Source organism: Mustela nigripes, chromosome 4, assembly GCF_022355385.1.
Source record: "Mustela nigripes isolate SB6536 chromosome 4, MUSNIG.SB6536, whole genome shotgun sequence".
Lineage (NCBI taxonomy): Eukaryota > Metazoa > Chordata > Mammalia > Carnivora > Mustelidae > Mustela > Mustela nigripes.
The window spans coordinates 42,097,722-42,120,081 of NC_081560.1; the positions used below are offsets into that span (position 1 = coordinate 42,097,722).

Genomic DNA, 22,360 nt, shown 5'->3' on the forward strand with positions numbered 1-22,360 from the left:
ACATCAGTGGGCGTTAAGATTCTATTTATCTTGGGGTGCCTGGGTGGCTCAGTGGGTTAAGCCTCTGCTTTCGACTTGGGTCATGATCTCAGGGTCCTGGGATTGAGCCCCACATCGGGCTCTTTGCTCAGTGAGGATCCTGCTTCCCCTTCTCTCTCTGCCTGCCTCTCTGCCTGCTTATGGTCTCTCTCTCTCTCTCTCTGACAAATCTTTAAAAAAAAAAAGATTCTATTTATCTTTTTGTCATAACAACCAGTGCTAAGAGTAAGAACATATTTGTATGTATTCTTTGCATATGTATTTTAGTATTTAGGATATTGAAATAAGACTGCTAGATCATAATGTATGAATATTTTTAATTCGATAAATACTGAAAACTAATGCTGAAAGTGTCCATTTCCTTGCATCTCCATAAACACCAGTATTATCAAATATTTAACTTTTTTTTCTGACAGATTAAAAAAAAAGGAACTCATTTTACCAGTCTTCCCTAGTAAAGTTTCACATCTTTCAAATGTGCGTGGCATATTTACGTTTCTTGACCACTTGAAAATTGGTGTATAGGATATTTTATATTATAGACAGTAACCTTTTGCCTATTACATGTATATAATATTTCTTCTAGGATATTAGTTTATAATTTATTAATGGTTTTTGCCTTATAGAAGTTTAAAATTTTTTTACAGTCACTCCTATACATTTTCTGGGCTAATTTATTGCTTACAAACACCCACATCAAAATCATTAAATTATTTCCAAATATTTTCTTTCATAATTTTTCTTTTTGCCAAATACATATGCATATATTTAAAGCATACAACACAATGATTATATGTACATTATGAAATGATTACCACAATTAGGTTAATAACACATCTAACGCATCCATCACCTCACAGTTACCTTTCTGTGTGTGAGAACGCTTAAGATCCACACTCTTAGCAAACTTTATATAATATGGTATTATTAACCGCAGTCACTATGCTGTACATCAGTTTCTCAGAACTTCTTCATCTTACAACTAAAAGTTTGTACTGTTTGATGAACCTCGTCCCTGTTAGCCCTCATTACACAGCCCCAGAAACCACTGTTCTATTCTGTTTCTGAGTTTGACTTTTTTCTCTTCTTTAGAGTCCACATATAAGTGATACCATAAAGTATTTTTTTTTCCTTTGGCCTATTTCACATAGCATAACACCCTTCAGATTCATCCACGTTATCACAGTTGGCAGGATTTCTTTATGACTGAATATTAATACTCCATTGCATGTATGTATGTATGTGTGTACACACAAACACACACACACACCCTACATATTCTTTATCTGCTTGTCCATCAACTTACATTATTTCTATATCTTGGCTATTGTGAATAATGCTTCAATGAACATGGGAGTGCTGATATCACTTCAAAATATGGATTTTGATTATTTTGGATATATTCCCAAGAGTATGATGGCTGGATCATATGGCAGTTCTATTTTTAATTTTTTGAGGAACCTCCATACTGTTTTCCAAAATGTCTTTTCAAGTCATTTGTCCATTTAAAAATCAGATTATTATCATATATTTTTTTGCCATTGAGTTGTATGAGTTCCTTATGTACTCCAGATATTCACCCCATATCAGATACACAGTTTGCAAATATTTTCTCCCATTCAATAGGTTACCTTTCCATTTTGTTGATTTTTTTCCTTTGCTGTGCAGAAACTTTTTAGGTGATGTCATCACACTTTTTTATTTTTCCTTTTGTTGCTGGTGATTTTGGTTGCCAGATTCAAAAATTAATTGCTAAGACTCCTGTCAACTTAATCTTTGTGACTGGTGTAAGATAGGAGTTTAACCACATGGTTTTGCATGTGAATATCATTTTCCAACCATCATTTATTGAAAATACTATCCTATCCCCATGGTGTGTTTGTGCCCTTATCAAAGATAAACTGACCATATATGCATGGGTTTATTGTTGGGCTCTCTATTCTGTTCCATTGATCTATGTGTCTTTTTATTCCTGTACCTGTACTGTTTTGATTACTTTAACTTTGTGGTATGGTTTGAAGTCAGGAATCATAATACCTGTAGCTTTGTTCTGCTTTCCCAAGTTTATCTTGGAAATTTAAGGTCTTTTTTGGTTCCATATAAATTTTAGAATTATTCTTTTTATATCTGTGAAAAATGTCATTGGAATTTTGATAGGGATTGCATTAAATCTGTAGATTGCTTTGGGTAGTATGGATATTTTAACATATGTCTTCCAAACCAAAAGCATAGAATATCTTTCTATTTATTTGCGTTGTCTTCAATTTCTTTTATCAGTGTCTCATAGTTTTCAGTATAGAGGTCTAGCTTCTCCTTTGTTAATTGTATTCCTAAGTGCTTTATTGTTTTTGATGCTATTATAAATGAGATTGCTTTCTAAATTATCTGTTTAGATGGTTCATTGTGATTGTGTAGAAATGCAGCTGATTTTTGTGTGTTGATTTTGTATTCCACAACTTTATTTATGTATTAGTTTTAACAGTTTTTTGGTGAAGTTTTTAGGGTTTTATGCATATAAAATCATGTCATCTGCAAACAGATAGTTTTACTTCTATCTTTATTATTTTTTTAAATTTATTTTTCTTGCCTAATGCATTGATTAGACTTTTAGTACAATGATGGAGAGAAATAGAGTGGGCATCCTTGCCTTGTTCTTGATCTTAGAAGAACAACTTAATTAACTCTGGGCTTGTTATATATTATATGCCATTATTCTGTTCAGATACCTTCATTTTGTACCTAATTTGTTAAAACTTCTTAGCATGGAGGGTTTTTGAATTTTGTCAAATGATTTTTTCTGTGTCTAATGAGATGATCATTAGGTTTTTATCCTTCATTCTTTTAATGTGGCATATTGCATATATCGATTTGTGTATATTGAACTATCCTTGTATTGCAAAGATAAAATCCCACCTGCTCATGTTGCATGATCTTTTTAATATGATGTGGAATTTGGTTTCTAGTATTTGTTGAGGCTTTTTGCATCTATGTTCATCAGGGATATTGGCCTACAAAATTCTTTTATTATCCTCATTTTACTTCAGTATGAGAGTAATGTTAGCCTTGTAAAATGAGATTAAGCATATCCCTTCATCTTAAGTCTGTTGGAAAAATTTGAGAAACATTAATTCTTGTTTAAATGTTTGGTAGAATTCTCTAGTGAAGCCATCTGGTCCTCCACTACTACTTCTTCTTCTTCTTCTTCTTTTTTTTTGAGAGAGATTTTTTGGATTACTGGTTCAGTCTCCTTACTAGTTTTGTTTTTTTTTTTTTAAGATTTTATGTATTTATTTTTGAGATAGAGAGAGTGGAGGTGTGGGGGGAGGAGCAGAGGGAGAGGGACAAGCAGACTTCACTCTGAGTGCAGAACCTGATGTAGAGCTCAATTCCTGGGATCTGAGATCATGACCAGAGTTGAAATCAAGAGTCAGACGCTTAACCCACTGAGTCACATCACTGCCCTTCCTTACTAGTTTTAATTTTATTCAGATTTTCTTTTTCTTCGTGATTCAGTCCTGGTAGGTTATTGCTAGGACTATGTTCTTTCTTCGGGGTATCCAGTTGTTGGTGTATAATTGTTCATAATAGCCTCTTATGACCCTTTGTATTTTTGTGGTGTCAGTTTTAATGTTCCCCCTTTCATTTTTAAATTTTATTTATTTAAATCTTTTTTTCTTAGTCTAACTAAAGGCTTATAAATTTTATCTTTTCGAAAGACCAGCTCTTAATTTTTGTTGATGTTTTCTATTGTTTCTTGTCTCTGTTTCATTTATTTCTCTTACGACCTTTGTTTCCTTGTTTCTTCTTTCCTTTTATTAACTTTGGTCTTAGTTTGTTCTTTTTCCAGTTCCTTTAAGTGTATAATTATTTATTTAAAATCTTTTTTTCTTAATGTAAGCACTTACCACATAAAATCCTCACTTAGAACTTTTGCTGCATCCTGTAAGTTTTGGTATGTTATTTTTATTTGTTTCAAGATATTTTTTATTTCCTTTTGATTTTTTCTTCTACCCATCAATTGTTCAGGATTAGATTGTTCAATTTCCATGTATTTGTGAATTTTCTATCTTTCCTACTTTATTGATTTCTAATGTCATACTGTCATGGTCAGAAAAGATACTTGATATGATTTCAGTCTTAAATTTGTTAATGATTGTTTTGTGACCTAACATAGGATCTATCCATAGAATGTTCTGTGTGCATTTAAGGAGAATATGTATTTTCCAGCTGTTGGATGAAATGTTCTGTGTATATTTGTTAGGTCCATTTGGTCTAAATTGTAGTTCAAGTCCAATATTTTCTTACTGATTTTCTGTTTGGATGATCCACCCATTGTTGGAATTGGGTATTGAAGTCCCCTTCTATTTTGCACTGTTTTCTATTTCTCCTCTCTGATCTATTAATACTTGCTTAATTTATTTAGGTGTTCCAGTGTTGGGTTACATATAGATTCACAACTGCTATATCCTCTTGATGAACTGACACCTTTATCATCATACAGTGACTTTGTTTGTTTCTTGTTACAGTTTCAACTTAAGTCTATTTCACCCTGAATATAGATTGAGATTTAGGTTTAGATACGTGTCATCTATAGGTTTGTGTGTGTGTATATGTATGATATGTAGAGTTATCCCTGCTTTCTTTATGTTTCCATTTGAATGAGTATCTTTTTTCATCCCTTCACTTTCATCTTAATGTGTCCTTAAAGCTAAAATGAGTATCTTGTAGGCAGCATGTAATTGTCTTTTTTTTTTTTTTTTTTTTTTAAGAGAGAGAGCACAAGTAGGTAGAGAGGCAGGCAGATAGAGAGAGGGAAGCGGACTCCCTGCTGAGCAGAGAGCCCGATGCGGTGCTAGATCCCAGGACCCTGAGACCATGACCCGAGCTTAAGGCAGAGGCTTAACCCATGGAGCCACCCAGGTGCCCCTTGTTTTTTTGTTTTTTAATTCATTTAGCCACTTTCTGTCTTTTGGTTGGAGAATTAAATACATTTATGTATATATTTTTAAAGATTTTATTTATTTATTCAACAGAGAGATCACAAGTAGACAGGCAGGCAGAGAGAGAGAGATTGAGATGGGGAAGAAGGCTCCCTGCTGAGTGAAGAGCCCAACACAGTGCTTGATCCCAGGACCCTGGGATGTTGACCTGAGCCGAAGGCAGAGGCTTTAACCCACTGAGCCACCCAGGCACCTCTAAATCCATTTATATTTAAGATTGTCGGGGCGCCTGGGTGGCTCAGTGGGTTAAGCCGCTGCCTTCGGCTCAGGTCATGATCTCCGGGTCCTGGGATCGAGTCCCGCATCGGGCTCTCTGCTCAGCAGGGAGCCTGCTTCCCTATCTCTCTCTCTCTCTCTGCCTGCCTCTCCATCTACTTGTGATTTCTCTCTGTCAAATAAATAAATAAAATCTTTAAAAAAAAAAAAAAAGATTGTTATTGATAGATAAGGACTTGTTATCTTGTTATCATCTGGTTGTTTTCCATTTCATAGTTCCCTTCTTCCTCTCATGCTGTATTCTTTTTCTGTAATAATATGTTTGTTTCTTTTCTCTTAATTTTCTGTGAGAATCTACTGTAGTTTTTTTCTTTGTGGTTATCATGAGGCTTACATAATACATCTTATAGTTATAACAGTCTATTTTAAGCTGACAAAAACTTAACTTCAATCACATATAAAAATTCTGCCTTTTTACTTATCCTTTTGCTGTTACAGTTTATATCTGTTTATATTGGTATATACATTAACAAATTGTTGTGCTATATTTATTTTTAAATACTTTTCTTTTTTTTACTTTTATAATAGATTTCAGTGACTTACATGGCACTATTACAGCAGTACAGTGTTTCTAATTTGACTGTATAGTTAACTTTATGGTGAGTTTTCACTTTCATAGGTATTCAGGTTACTCATTAACATCCTTTCATTTCAGCATGAATTACTCCCTTCAGCATTTCTTGTAGGGCAGGTCTAGTGGTAATGAAGTCCCTCAGCTTTTGTTTGTCTGAGAGTTATTTGTTCACTTCATTTGAAGGGCAGCTTTGCTGGTTGAAGTATTCTTAATTGGCAGATCTTTTAATTTGAGCATTTTGAATATATCATCCCATCCTCTCTTGACCTGCAAGGATTCTGCTGAGAAATCCACTAACAGCCTTATGGGGGTCCCCTTATATGAGATAATTTGCTGCTTTGACAGTTCATCGTCTTTGGTTTTGATAGTTTCATTATAATGTGTCTAGTGAATTTGGGAGATTAACTTTGTATTGGTGACTATGAGCCTCATGTACTTGGATATACATATGTGTCTCCAGATTTGGCAAAATTTCAGCTGATCTTTAAATAAGATTTCTGCCCTTTTCCCCTCTCTTCTCTCTTAGGCTGCCATAATGTAAATATTGTTTCTCCTGATGGCATTTCATAATTCACATAAGCTTTCTTCACTCTTTTTCATTCTTTTTTCCTTTTCTCTTCTTACTGGATAATTTCAAATTATCAGTCTTCAAGTTCCCAGATTCTTTCTTCTGCTTGATCAGGTCTCCTGTTGATGCTGTAAATTGCATTTTTCATTTTCATTCATTGCATTCTTTACTTCTAGAATATTTTTAGTTCTTATTTTATAACTTCTAGTTCACAGTTAAACTTGTTTTGTTCATGGGTTGTTTTCCTGATCTTATGTTTTGTCTACAATATAGACAGTGATTTCTTCTGTGGGGTCAGTTACTGGAAAATGATTGTGTTCCTTTGGTTGTGTCAGGCTTCCTTGATTTTTCATGTTTCTTATAGCCTTTCATTGATGTCTTCACATTTGATGGAGGAATCACCTCTTTTAGACTTTAAGGACTGGTTTTGGAGAGGAAAGACATTCACTTGTAGGTAGGTGTAAGGAGCCAACTGGGTAAGGTTTGCTGTTTCCATTCCTGGGGAAAGCTCAGCAGTGTAGTGTCTGTGCAATTGAGTTTAGCATCAATGAGGATTGCATGGGTCCTCAACCCGAGGGTTGGTGGGTGCATTTTTATTTGAAAAACACCTTTATTTTCCCCTCACATTGAGTTGGTGGTTTGGTGAATAGGTATTTCTGGTTATGGTTTTTTTTTTTTTATTTAAAGCATTTTGTAGATAATTATTAGGTGCCAGGGTGGTTCAGTTAGTTAAGCATCTGACTTTAGCTCAGGTCATGATCCCAGGGTCCTGGGATCGAGTCCCATGTCTGGCTCCCTTCTCTGCAGGGAGTCTGTTTCTCCCTCTGTCCCTCCTCCCATTCATTCTCTCAATCTCTCTCTCTATCTACTAAATAAATAAAATGTTTAAAAATTCTATAGACAGTTATTTCCTAGCATTGAGCATTACCAATGAGAAATTTTTTTGTAGTTTTTGTTTTTTTTTTAATTTTTTATAAACATATAATATATTTTTATCCCCAGGGGTACAGGTCTGTGAATCGCCAGGTTTACACACTTCACAGTACTCACCAAAGCACATACCCTCCCCAATGTCCATACCCCACCTCCCTTCTCCAACCCTCCTCCCCCCAGCAACCCTCAGTTTGTTTTGTGAGATTAAGAGTCACTTATGGTTTATCTCCCTCCCAATCCCATCTTGTTTCATTTATTCTTCTCCTACCCCCTTAAGCCCCCATGTTGCATCACCACTTCCTCATATCAGGGAGATCATATGATAGTTGTCTTTCTCCGCTTGACTTATTTCACTAAGCATGATACGCTCTAGTTGCATCCATGTTGTGGCAAATGGCAAGATTTCATTTCCTTTGATGGCTGCATAGTATTCCATTGTGTATATATACCACATCTTCTTTATCCACTCATCTGTTGATGGACATCTAGGTTCTTTCCATAGTTTGGCTATTGTGGACATTGCTGCTATAAACATTCGGGTGCACGCGCCCCTTCAGATCACTACGTTTGTATCTTTAGGGTAAATACCCAATAGTGCAATTGCTGGGTCATAGGGCAGTTCTATTTTCAACATTTTGAGGAACCTCCATGTTGTTTTCCAGAGTGGTTGCCCCAGCTTGCATTCCCACCAACAGTGTAGGAGCGTTCCCCTTTCTCTGCATCCTCACCAGCATCTGTCATTTCCTGACTTGTTAATTTTAGCCATTCTGACTGGTGTGAGGTGATATCTCATTGTGGTTTTGATTTATATTTCCCTGATGCCGAGTGATATGGAGCACTTTTTCATGTGTCTGTTGGCCATCTGGATGTCTTTGCAGAAATGTCTGTTCATGTCCTCTGCCCATTTCTTGATTGGATTATTTGTTCTTTGGGTGTTGAGTTTGCTAAGTTCTTTATAGATTTTGGACACTAGTCCTTTATCTGATATGTCGTTTGCAAATATCTTCTCCCATTCTGTCAGTTGTCTTTTGGTTTTGTTAACTGTTTCCTTTGCTGTGCAAAAGCTTTTGATCTTGATGAAATCCCAATAGTTCATTTGTGCCCTTGCTTCCCTTGCCTTTGGCGATGTTCCTAGGAAGATGTTGCTGCGGCTGAGGTCGAAGAGGTTGCTGCCTGTGTTCTTCTCAAGGATTTTGATGGATTCCTTTTGCTCATTGATATCCTTCATCCATTTTGAGTCTATTTTCATGTGTGGTGTAAGCAAATGGTCCAATTTCATTTTTCTGCATATGGCTGTCCAATTTTCACAGCACCATTTATTGAAGAGGCTGTCTTTTTTCCAACCAATGAGAAATTTTATATGAAGTTTTGCTCTCTGGAAATTTATGGAGTTTGAGATATGAATGTACATATGTATACATGAATGTGTGTATTTTACATGTTTATTACACGGGACATATTTCTTTACATGGGACATTTTAATCTGAACATTCACAACGTCCTTTATCTCAGAGAATTGTTGGCTCTCTTAAACTTTTGCTTTAGCCTCTCTTTTTTGAACATCTGTTATTGCTCTTTATCAATTTATATCATTTGTATGTTTGAAGATTTGGTTATACATTTATATTTTAGATTAGCTACTAGATTTATTTGCATCAGCAATTATTGTCAGGGCCTGTCCTCCCTTGCACACAGCAGCTCACCGCAGGATCCTGTTGTGACCAGTAGATTTCAGGACAGGTGGGAAACCCCCTACCCACCCCCTCTACCGGGCAAGTCAGGGCCAAGCTGCAACAGAGGCTGAGTGATTTGGTGATGGCACAGCTTTCCTGACAGGCCACCAGCCTTTAAAAACAAACAAACAAACAAACAAAAACCCTCTGGATCTGTTTGTGCCCTTGAACTTCCTTACCTCTTAGTGTCTTACCTGAACTGTAAAACCAGAGTCTTCCACTTTCTCAATGGAGCAACTAAACAGGCAGTCCATACCCCTGGTATGAGTTAACACACGAGCTGAGAGGAGAACAACGTCGACACCATTCAGGCTGTGTTCACTTCACAGTGCCCAGAGCTCAATAGGTTCTTTAGACATAAATTTTTGTAGAACTAAAAATATTTATATGCTTTACCCAGTACGTTTTCTTCTGAAAGTTTATTCTGAAGAAACACTCAAGGATGCTCAGAGTTTTATGTATATGGTTGAATATTTAATAGAGATTATTTTTCTTTAAATCTTTCTAGAGGTATAGTCTCCAGCAATCAGTAAAATCTCTTTTATCTTAACCAAAGCATGACTTTTTAAATATACCTTACATAGGATGACTATAAATCATGCCTTTCAAATTTTTATTTTTAGTGATATTGTCTAATTTTTATTTACTGATTAGAGAAAATCAAATTTCTTAAACCTAAGAACAAATAAATTAAGTTTGTATTTATGTAATCATAATGGACATTCAGTAAGTAGAGAATGTTTTTTATTCCAGAAAACAGCTCCTTGAACATGGTGAGGTAAAGCTTTCATTTTAATCTTTGCTATATTTGTGTATTAAATTCTAGTTCTTGTCCAGCATAATTCACAAAGGTTTTGCCTTGCTGCCAATGCACTGTCAGCAGTGGTTCAGTGGTTCAGCGTTGGTAATAAATGCTGATCCCTCCTGTGTGTGCTTTTGCTTTTTTGAATAGTAGGATTTCTGAAAAATGGAAGGCTTATTTATGACCATGGAACATAATTAAATTGCTTTTATTTTTTCATCCACTATTTTATTCATTCAACAATAAAAGCATTAATTCCTAACCCAATGAGCTATTCAGCTTCAGCCCATCAGGGCAGACATCTATGGCCCTGTGACTGGTGGCCTTTGGCCACACCCAGACTTGATATGCAGTCAGTTACAATCTTGGAGTTTTATAGGATACAGAAGATGGTATAGTAATGTTGCTGCCCTCTGATATGCATAATTTTTCCACAGAGACATGAAACAAATAAGACAACATATTATATGATGCCAAATTATTTTGTGGCATATGAAGAGAAAGCTCAGCAGGGGTAGAAATATGATTTCCTAAATAATAGTGCTTTGAGTCTTAAAAGAAAGGCCAAATATATAAGACAAGACAACTGAATTTGGACTTAATAAAAATATCCTATAATGATATCAAAGTTTTTAATAGTTACTATGTGCCATGTACTGTGCTGTTTTAATTCTCATATTATTATTCCCATTCTGCACATAAGATAAGTCTGTTAATTAGATAAAAATAGCTGTTAACAGAGACAAATACTAATATTTCAATGACTTAACTCAGTGAAGTTTGATTCTTTGTTCACATAAAGTTGAAACCAGGAGTTCCTGGTTAGTGGGTGACACCCCCCCTCCAGCAAGCAGTGATTGAGGAACCCAGATGCCTTCCATTTATAGCTTGGCCATCTGCAGTGTGCTTGTCTGCATCACATCAGCAAAGGAGAAAGAACAGAGAAGACTCTGCCCTGGAGTGCTGATGTTGTTGTCTACATGAAGGCAGCAAAGGAGAAAGAAAGATCCTGCATTAGAGATTTTGTAAGGCCTAGGCCTGGAAATGGAAATGGGGACTTCCTGCCCTCAGCTGGGACCTCAGGCACATGGCCATACCTGTCGGCAGGGAGCTGGGAAATGGAGTCTAGCTACATGTCTAAGAAGAAAAGCAAAGCAGTCTTGGCCACAGAATAGAGACCCACAGAAATTAAGTAGTTTTCCTCAGGTCTGCCTCTAATTCATAATAAAGCTTGCATTTCAACACTGGCAGTCCATTTCCAGTGCCTTCAAAGTAGTAGTCAATACTTCCTGCTTCCTATAGACAGGGCATTTGGAGAAGGGATTTACATATAGTTATAATTTCATTCACACAACAACCCATTGAGGTAAGTACAGTTGTTTTGTGTGTTGTACAGGTGAAAGAAAACTATGGCATGGAGAAGTTGAATAACTTAGGTTCGCAAAGCTGAAGGGACATAGGGACCTTAGCTCTGTGGAACCAAGGCCTTTGAACCTAGGGCATGTAGCAGCAGAGTCCGTGCTGTTAATCATTTAACACATGCTATGGCCTAATGTGAACTATGTTTACGCAAATGAGTTGTGTCACATTGCCCAGTTTTACTTAGCAGGGCACATTCGTACTTTATATTTTATCATATGGTATTCAAAACCCAGGGCTTTTTATTTATATTTCTCAACCCACTCTTTTTAAAAACACAGTGTTGCTTAATTTTCTGCCCTCTTCTCACATTTTATTTTCTTACTCTATTTCTCCATTTATCCGTATTTTGCCCATTTTAATTTTTCTTCTGTTGTGTTCTAATCAGTTTAATCTTTTTTATGTGTCTGTTATGCACCAGGTACCTGCTTTTGTAGAATTTAATATGTAGTATAGGAAGACAGGCAATGTGAACAGATAATGACATGTGCCTTGATAAAGGAGGTAGGTAGAAAAATAGTGCAGAAAAAGTGATTATATCTGTGTGAAGAAGATGGGATAGTTAGGGACAGATTTTTTTTTTAATGATGTTAGAGGAGTTTACCAAGGGCAGAGCATGTACATATACAAAGGAGGCATAAGGTAGTATGGTATGTTAAGCATTACAGGCAAATCAGGATTGCAAATGCATAGAAAAGAAGTGATACATGTTCAGACTATGGTGACTTCATATGCAAAGAAGGTAGACTCTATCCTGGACTTTGTTGTTAAACAAGAAATGATATAATCAGATCTAATTGTAGATATTTTTGTTCAGCTGTCAGTCAAAAGGATGGCTTTTTAAAAGGTAATCAGAATTTGGGGGAAGAATTACTTCTTTTGAAAAATAGATTGAGTGACATATGTTGGGGTTCTGTACCCTTCCATGTTCTCAGATTAATAGAACTATGTGGTTGAATAGTTTATTGTCTGGAAAAGAAGCATAGTGTAGTGGTTAAACACACAGACTTGAGAGTTGGCTGGCCCCAGATCCCTCTTCTTCCATTTACTGGCTGTGTGATCATAGCCAAATTACATTACATCTTTTTGGGAACAACCAGAACAACAACAGTAACAGCAATACTTATCCCACATGGTGGCTATAGGATTAAATGAGTTATATGTAAGATACTTACAGTGATGCCTAGTGTTAAGCCCTGTGTAAAGGCCCACTTTTAAATTTGTGTGCTTTATGGACTGAGACCTCAGGGGCTCCAACTAATACTCTGCCCTCTGTTAACTGTGCCAGTGAGGGTATTTCTACCATGTTCTCAAGACATCTTCACAATTGTTGTGGGAGGTAGTTTTGACAGGGTCAGTCTGCCATTTGGACTGACTTTCTACACTTTGTTTTCTTTATGCTTGGGAGCTGCCACCTCACACTCTACCCAGTCACACTCCCTTATTCCAGGGATGGGGAGTGAACCATTTCCTGAGCTGCTCTTCTTTCCTTGCTTCCAGCCTCTAAAAGATGTTGTGAGGATTTTCCTAGTAATTTTTATGTGGAGAGAGGTACTAACAAATTGACAGTAGGTTACATACAGTACAGAATTTTCGACTGTGCTTTTTAACTGTAGCCTTCTGTCTTCTACTTGGTAGGTAAAAAGAAAACTGTGTGATAGAATAGGAGATAAATTAACTATGGCAAGAGAGCTCCATAGAAAGTCAGTTGTAGCCTGTGAGTGGAAGGGAGTTTAGAGCATGTGGATAACCATAGAAGACAAATATGAGTGGTGCTATTTAGAGTGTTTGTTCTATGTCATTCCCCCACAAAAAAAACGTTGTGCAAGGAAGATAAGGAAATGGTGAAGATCTTTCAGGTCTCCATATGCAGACAGAGTCCTTTCAGCTTTTAGGTGAGAAAGGAAAGTCAAGAAGAGTTACTACTTTAGATTTAATTCTGGTCATATGAGAAGTTGGTGCTAAGGTAGAAGTGATGGGAAAAATAATAGAGTACAAGTGATGGGATTTCGAAGAGACAATGACAGTCTCATCCTGTGACTCAGAATAACCAAAGGAAGGCATATTGGGAGAAGTCAGATGTACACTTGCATAAATTAGACCACACCTATTGTAGTCGAACATTTTAACGGAACATGGGCAATCTGTACCATGTTCAGAGCAAGGCAACCAGAATTATGACACCATAGAGCTAATGATTCCAAGTTTCTGAATATTTAACTTAAAAATAGAAAGCTTTCTAAGGGTAAAGGTGGGATTAGTGCAAAGTCATGAGTACAGTATTTGAATAATAGAGAACTGCTATGTGCAAATAGGTTAGACTAATTTTGTGCAGTTGCAGAGGTGTGGAAATTATAGGGAGACACTGATTCAGTTTCAGAAAAGATTTTCTAGCATTTATAGCCATCCATAATTATAATAGGCACTCCTATGCATATTCCTTTTCAGGAATTAGTGAAGCGCCAGTTCATAGATTGACAGAAGAGATCTCTGTTTCAGATACAGGGTTAAAGAAGATGACTCGTGTAATCTACCAATCTGTGATTTAATGGTCCTAAACAAAAAGACCTATTTGGGTATGAAGTGCGTTAATGTCTTTTGCTCCTTCCGCAACATGGCCCCAACTGTGTCCAAAGAGGAGTTTGAGGAAAAATGAAGGATTGACTTTGAAATAAATCTTCCACATTTTGACTTTGGATTCAAGAATAATGAAAAAATTAACAAATTCCATTTTTAAACATCTTTACTTAAAAAGGAAAAAACACAGCTTTGCATTTTGTTTTAAACATAAGTTATATATTTCTAATCTAAAACAACACATTTAAAAAGTAAAATTCGGAAAAATCACCATTCAGAAGGAACCTCTATTTTTAGGTACATATTTTTGTAGCCATCTCCATCCCTCCCACCCCAGCCATGCATGTATATATACAGATAGATGGTTTTCACAAAATTAATCTTGTGTATATAATTAAACACATTGAAAACTTTCCATGCCATTAGATAATCTGCTTAACACGTAATCTTTTAATGGCTATAGACGTGGGAAATGTGGTAATTTACTTATTCCTCTATAATGGTCACAGGTTTTTTCTGTTTTTGCCACTAAAAATTCACTTAAGTGATCCTCTTTATACAGTATTTTTGGTCTTCATTATTCCCTTAAATTAGAATGGAAATTTAAGTCAAAGGGGTTGGCTCTTTTGTAACATCTTGATAAATAATGCTAAATGTACAAATTACATCAGTGTATGTTTCAAGGACTCTTCTCTAACACTCAGTCTTAAATAGTTGTCCATTTTATAGGTGAAAATACCTTATTATCTTCAATGCTTAATTTGTTGAATATTAGCAAATTCAAACATAAATATTTAATGACACTTGACTGGGTTGCATAGTCTATTTTTCTAATGAAGAACTGGCTGATATTTTATGAGTATGTCTGTTAGAAAAAATTTGTCTGAAATCTTTGCTCAGTGGAACCCCATCTTAATAAAATGAGTGTCCTACTAATCAGTACAAATATTTATATATATGATTCCATTACTTTAAAAATAATCTAGCTTGTGTTTTGTTCTGATTTTTGTTGCTGGCTAAGTGACATGAAAACTTGTGAAACACTCAATATTTGTACGTCTCTGTGGCTCACTTCCTCACCTTGCATGTGTGCTGTTCAAATGCCACCTCTTGAGTGAGGCCCTCCCTGATTGTCCTCCTTGGAATTACAACTGCTCCAGCTCGTGGCCTCACACCACACACAGTGTACTCCCAGCCTTCTTCTCCTGTCCCACTTTCTAAGAGACTATAATTGATTCATTTACTTGCCATGACAATTTCTATCTCTACTTAGTGAATGTTCTAAAATGTAAGTCTCACAAGGGCAGACTTTGCTTACTGTTATTTTGTTCACAGTTGTATCCATGGCCTCCAGAACAGTACGTGGCATTTAGTACACATTTGCTAAATCTTTGTTGAATGAATGAATAAATATTACCAGATTTACTATTAAATTAAAATATCCTTGTCCTAATGAATGGTAATAGTTTTAATATATATTATATGTATTAATTTAAAAATATATAAAGTGAAATATCATTTCATTTTGTTTTTACAGCTGATTTTTCACACATTGCAACTGTTAGCATTCACTGTCCTTGCCATTTTAATCATGAGGCTGAAGTTGTTTTTAACACCTCACATGTGTGTTATGGCTTCCTTGATATGTTCTCGACGGGTAAGGTATTCATTTTGGTGCCACTACACTATAGTAACTGTATGTGTTACTGCTGGTGAGGTTTCCATAGTTATTTTAGATATCTCTTAGAGGGTATTACAGGATTTAGTTCCAGGATGTTTCACATTTTTGTGATTTGCTAATTTTAATCCTTGGTAGTAAATCAGTACTAGAAGGATGAGATGTGTTTCTTTCTTTATTCTTTTGAGGATAAAGAAAGTTCCATTTTTATTAGGTCCTATAATTCCAAAATATATACTATTTTTAAATAATAGGTGACCAATCATGTGTGTATTATTAGTACATTGATAATCTCAAACGACAATCCACCATGGTTTAGTAGCAAGGTGAGAGTTTATTATTGGCCCTATAGCACACTTCATATAAGAATTAAAAGTAATGGTTTCTTTCATTTCAGCTCTTTGGCTGGCTTTTTTGCAGAGTTCGTTTTGAGAATGTTATCTTTGGCATCCTAACAGTGATGTCAATACAAGGTTGTGCAAACCTCCATAATCAATGGAGCATAATAGGAGAATTTAATAATTTGCCTCAGGAGGAACTGATACAATGGATCAAATATAATACCAGACCGGGTATGTAGCTCTTTAGTTCTATGTAAAGCTAGTATACAGACATGTAGAAACAGATACACAGAGTCATTAATCACTGACAGATTTTAAGCATGCAAATTGTAGTGTCCACCAGTCAAACCTTCTTGAAAAACAATTTTGTGCCCTCTTTAGCTGCCTCCTCGAATTTTAATTAACATGAGGAATTAATGATTTTTCATAGATATGTACTATAATGCTTAGATCATTTTCATATTTTAACCCTAACAATGACAAGTAATTGTTCAATAACAAATCTTCACACCTTGTGAACAGACATTGGAGAAGATACTTTTTTGACCATGGGGAGGTCAACAGTGCCCTTTCTATCACTCCAGTCAGTGCTGACTCTCTCTTCCAACTTTGTAAAACCATTTGTGCACAGAAGAGTTAAAATCTCATATACTCCATTTTCTTCACTAAATAATTTCAAAAAGACTCCAAAATATTTTTAGCTTACTTTTTTCCCTATCTTTACCAAAATCACCTCAACCAGACATATTTCAATTTAAAAAACCTTTCCAGAGAATAAGTGTTTTTCTACAGTATTTTCTATAAGTAATCCATAATCTTGTCCAAGACTATTTCATATTTATCTCACCAACAAGAATTAAGACTTTGCAGAGTATTTCTGCCCCTCTTTATGCCATAGTTATTTTCTCTTCAGTGATTTCAGCTGTTGCTGGACAGACTCCCCTACTTTTTTTCTGATAACTGTGTCCCTGGGCTTTGGGTTCCTCTAACTCACATTTGCTCAGTATTGGCACTATTGACATTAGGGACTGGCCTGTGCATTGAAAAATATTTTGCAGCATACCTTTCCTCAACCCACAAGTTGCCCACAATACCTCTCTCCCCACAGTGTGCCAATCAAAAATGTCTCCAGAAATATATATCCCTAGAAAATAAAATCACATCTGGTTGAGAACCACTGCTCTAGCCTAAGAACTTTCCATCATTAATTATTGAATCTTGTGATAATACATATACATTGATTGACTTATGTATCTTCAAATTTAAGTCATATGTAATGATACTCTCTTAAAGTTACATTTAGAATATTTAGTTAGATTTGCAAGTAAACATTCAGCTATTTACAGTAGATCTTAATAACATGCCTTGTTAGTGATTTTATTATATTGATTAAAAATGACAACTTTCAAAATTATTTAATAATTTATTATATAGAATTATCAGGAGGTAAGTAAACATTTTTGACTTCCAAGAAACTACAGCTCACAGTTTCATCTTAAAACGTACAGCATGAGACTTGCCTTTTGTAACAGTCTCTCAGTTCTTGGCATTTTAAATTATCGGAACAAGTATAAAGTTTTGTAATTTTTTCTGGTCCTATGTGTTTTTGTAGCATTGTCTTTTACATTGAGCTTGAACATGGCAGGAAGTTGTAGTAAAGTGCCTGAGTGTGGGCTCTGGTTCCACCTAGGTGTATAGACTTGACAAGTCAATTATCTTTGTTGGTTCTCAGTTTTCTAATTTAGAAAATAAGAATAGCATAGAACCCACTTCATAAAGTTCGGCAAATTAAGTTGTTTAAGTTGTAAATAAGTTGTTAACTTATTTAACACAGTTCCTGGCACAGAGATAACAAAGTTGGCTATTATAATAGCAGACAATATTGAGCAAAGAAAAAGAATAATGCCAATAGTTATTATTTAAATGTATTTCATCTTTCTTAATTTGGGTTCAAATATTATAGATAAGTACTGATCTTTGGTGTTCTTTAAAATATGTCATTAGGGAAAATGTCCTTGTTTTTCAGATGCTGTTTTTGCAGGTGCCATGCCTACAATGGCCAGTGTCAAGCTGTCTACCCTGCACCCCATTGTGAATCACCCACATTACGAGGATGCAGACTTGAGGTTGGCAAATGATTGAATGTTTTAACCAGACATGCTAATTTTTCTCAAAATGAAAATATCATGTATTTATGACTAACCTGTATGTTATTCTATTTGTTCCAGTAGAACTGCTAAGTACTAGTACTAGGAGATGGGATGGTTCTAACCCATGGCCATAGTTTGCCAGGCCCTGCTCTGAACCCCACAAGCCCCTCTGACTGATTTAAGAAACCATTCTCTATTTTACCAATGGCCTACAACTAGCCTTTTCTAATAGAAAAGTACATGAAATTTGCTATATTACATGATTTTATGAAAATTTAGGGTGTTTTTGGTTAGCTAGTTATGAAATTCTGAATTATTTTAATCATTTTAGTCATTGTCAATGTAATCTTTTCCTGTTAATGCATCTTTGGCCTATTTTTAGAGTTAACATTTTAAATCATTTAAAGTTTGATGTCTGGTTTTGGACATTGTGCATCCTATATGCTTGAAATTTTGAGAAATGTCCAATGCGGGGTGGGCAGATCGATAACTGGGTGATGGACATTAAGGAAAGCACATGATGTAGTCAGCACTGGGTGTTATATGCTACAGATGAATAACTGAAAGCTACATCTGAAGCTCATGATACACTCTATGTTAACTCATTGAACTTCAGTAAGTTAAAAAAGAAATATCCAATGCATAAATGGTAATTATTCAGGATGTCATAAAAACTTCTCTATTTGGGGGCCAAATTATCTGTTGTACCATATTTTGGTGACTGATCCTGTTTGTCAAGCTTCCTCACTGCTACACTAGATGCCCTCTGTCTGAATGTATGATTTGTTATATTTCAACTTCAATTCATATGCTTTTCAGATAATTTCAGTAGGTGAAATTATCTACCAAAATCTGTTTTCACTCTGTTCACCTCTATTCGAATGTGTTCCGTGAGCAGATTAATTACTTTATGCATATGCAAAGCAAATTTATATCCTGAACTTTGTAGTCTCTAAGGCACTTGATGTTTGTTCTGGTAAAAACTAACAAGCAGTACTTACAAAATTCAAACCACTGTAAGTTTTAGCATATGCAAAATAAAAGCAGGAAAGTGGAAACTGCTATCCAAAAATAATCTGTGCTGTCCCCAAACCGGTTCATGCTGCTTGAGGTCATATATATGAGTGTTCCACCCAGTGAGTGTTGAGATTTTCATTTACTAGCAGAATTGTTTCAGTCCATTCTATTCTAACTTATTAAAAAATATTTAATTGTGTTTTGAATGTAAAGGGCTCGGACAAAAATAGTTTATTCCACATATAGTCGAAAATCTGCAAAAGAAGTGAGAGATAAATTGTTGGAGTTACATGTGAATTACTACATTTTAGAAGAGGCATGGTGTGTTGTGAGAACTAAGTGAGTATGAGTCCTATGCTGTATGGTATGGAATATCTTTAAACAACAACCGTTTTACCTTATTACAGTAGTTGTGATTCTTTAAGATGGAATTGGGGAGGGAGATAAACTTAACGTTAAGAGACTCTTAATCTCAGGAAACAAACTGAGGGTTGCTGGAGGGGTGGCTGAATGATGAACAATGGGGAGGTTATGTGCTATGGTGAGTGCTGTGAATTGTGTAAGACTGATGATTCACAGATACCTGTGTCCCTGAAACAAATAATACATTATATGTTAATTTTAAAAATACTGAAAAAAAATAATTTTTATTCTAAATTAATTCTATTAAAGTACTATCCTGGTATTTTATTTAAAATTGTTTCATGTAGGAAAATAAATATCATTTCAGTAGAATCTAATTTTAAGAAACTGTAGTGTATCTTAGCTTCCTGATTTTATTTTAACATCTTAAGCATTGCTTTCCTTCATAGTTTTTCAAATTTTTATCATAGTTTTTATTAGATGTATGAAATACATATTTGAGTTTACAGTAAGTAGTGTGAGACATTAACATTCTTTTACTACAACTGGATAACATTGAATTTATAAGAACTATAAGAAAAGTTTTTGATAACTCAAGAAGATATAGTAAGTGAAACATTACTAAGTATAATCTTTAACTTCTGAATTTTCAATTTCTAAAAATCACAAAATTCTAAAATGGTTAACGGATATCTTGAGACCTTCTTTTAGATTCCTTGACTTAAGAGGTCCCTAGTTGTATTAGGTCTAACATTAAGAATTTTCATTTCTCATATAGATAATTAGGCATTACCATAAAACATTTTGGAAAAGTGAAGTTCATAAGTTTTAGTAGCTAATTTTAATACCTAATATATCTAGGAAGAAATGACATCTTGTAAAAGAAGAAGCTGGAATATCATAATGTTGATGCATGTGCACATCACATTAATTTAAAATTTAATAAGACAACGTAGACTTCGAAGCAAGGCATATTACCACAAAAAGATGAACATTTTATAATGACGAAAGGATTAACTCATCAAAAATATATAACAGTTCTAAAATGTGTATATCTAAACAACTTCAGAGCTCTATTTTAATTAAAATTAAATTAAAAATGTATAGAATATAAAGAAAAATAAGCAAATTTTCAATAATAGTTGGAAATGTTAACTTCCCTTTCATTACTGAGAGAATTCAATAAAAAGAGTGTAAGGATTAAAAGATAGAAACATCAAACAGTATCAAATAATCTGACCTAATTACTTTTATAGACCAGTATAGGAAAATACATTCTGCAGAATACACATTCTTTTAAAGGGCACAAGGGAAAACATATGCTGGGCCATAAAAATGGCTTCAGTATGTTTAAAAGATTTGATATCAGAGAGAATAAAATTAAAAATTAATAATTAGAAATCTACTAAATATGGATATCTGGTAAATCCATACATGTTTGGAAATTAGGCCGTAAATTTATAGATAACTTATGGGTCAAAGAAAAAACTACAAAGGAAATTGAAAAATAATGTTTTTTTACTTGAATGCAAAAAGACATGTTTTCAACAATGTTGCTGATCTAACTGGATATCTGTAGAGAAGAAAAAGTGAGCCATGACCCATACTACAACATAAACGAAAAATTAACTTGACATGGATTATAGCTCTAAATGTAAAAGCTAAAATTAAAAGATTTCTTGGAGCACAGAACACTAACCATTAAAAAAAATCAAATAAAGTCCTGGTATTTTATTTAAAATACCATCAAAATTGAAATCTTTTCCTCAAAAGATATTAAGGAAAAAACAGGGAATCCACAAACTGGAAGCAAATATTTATAAAGTAGGTATCTGATAAAAGGGATATATATTTTTTACATGAGATTTTACAAATTAATAATAAATTGACAATACAATTGAAAACAGACAAAAACTTGGACAGACATACTTCATGAAAGAAAATGTGATGACTAGTAAATACATCCAAAGATGTTCAATACTGTCAGCATTCAGTGATATGCAGATTAAAACCACAAAGAGATACTATTACATATACTCTAGAACAGATAAAATCTTAAAAACTAAAATACCAGATATTGGCAAGGATGTAGATTAACTAGAAATCTCTTAAATTGCTAATGTGAGTAAAAATGATACAACCACTTTGGAGAAGTATTTGGAGGCTTCTAACAAAAATTTAAGCATATATTTGCCTTATTACTCAGGAGTTCTACTCCTTGTGGAATTTTGGCTCAGTGGGTTAAACTGCTGCCTTCGGCTCAGGTCATGATCTCAGGGTCCTGGGATCGAGTCCCACATCAGGCTCTCTGCTCAGCAGGGAGCCTGCTTCCGTTCCTCTCTTTCTGCCTACTTGTGATCTCTCTCTGTCAAATAAATAAATAAAATATTAAAAAAAAAAGATGTTATAGCATCTTCATTCATAATATCTCAAAGCAGAAACAACCCAAAGATCAAAAGAAAAATGAATAAACAAATTATATATAGTATATTCATACAATGGAATGTTACTTAGCAATAAAAAGGAACAAAATACTGATGTGTGAAAAAAGGATGAACCACAAAAACATGCTGAATGAAAGAAACCAAACACAGAAGAGGACATACTATGTGATTCCATTCTATGAAGTTTAAAAAATGCAAGGCTAATTGGGAACAGAAATCAGAATAGCGGTTGGCTGTGGTGATGGAGGAAAGATCCTCTAGAAAGGGATTCAAGAACTTTTTTCTTTTTCATAGAATAATGACAGTGTTCATTATCTTGATTGCTCTATTTTTTTATATGAGTGTACACACTTGTCAAAACTCATGGAATTGTACACTAAGATCTGTGCATTTTTCCTCCTGTAATTGTATCCTAATAAAAAGTTACTCTAAATATACAAGTAAAT

The 22,360-nt window shown here is 34.7% G+C and overlaps 1 protein-coding gene across 1 annotated transcript in view; it reads left to right on the forward strand.

Annotated features, from left to right (window-relative positions):
• Positions 1–22,360, forward strand: part of DPY19L2 (dpy-19 like 2) — a 94,714-nt gene that overhangs the window by 64,026 nt on the left and 8,328 nt on the right. The window contains exons 17-21 of the mRNA XM_059396584.1: positions 9,877–9,901; positions 15,459–15,578; positions 15,997–16,171; positions 17,967–18,066; positions 19,321–19,446. Coding sequence (XP_059252567.1) covers positions 9,877–9,901; positions 15,459–15,578; positions 15,997–16,171; positions 17,967–18,066; positions 19,321–19,446 — 546 coding nt within the window. The remainder of the gene's footprint in view (positions 1–9,876; positions 9,902–15,458; positions 15,579–15,996; positions 16,172–17,966; positions 18,067–19,320; positions 19,447–22,360) is intronic.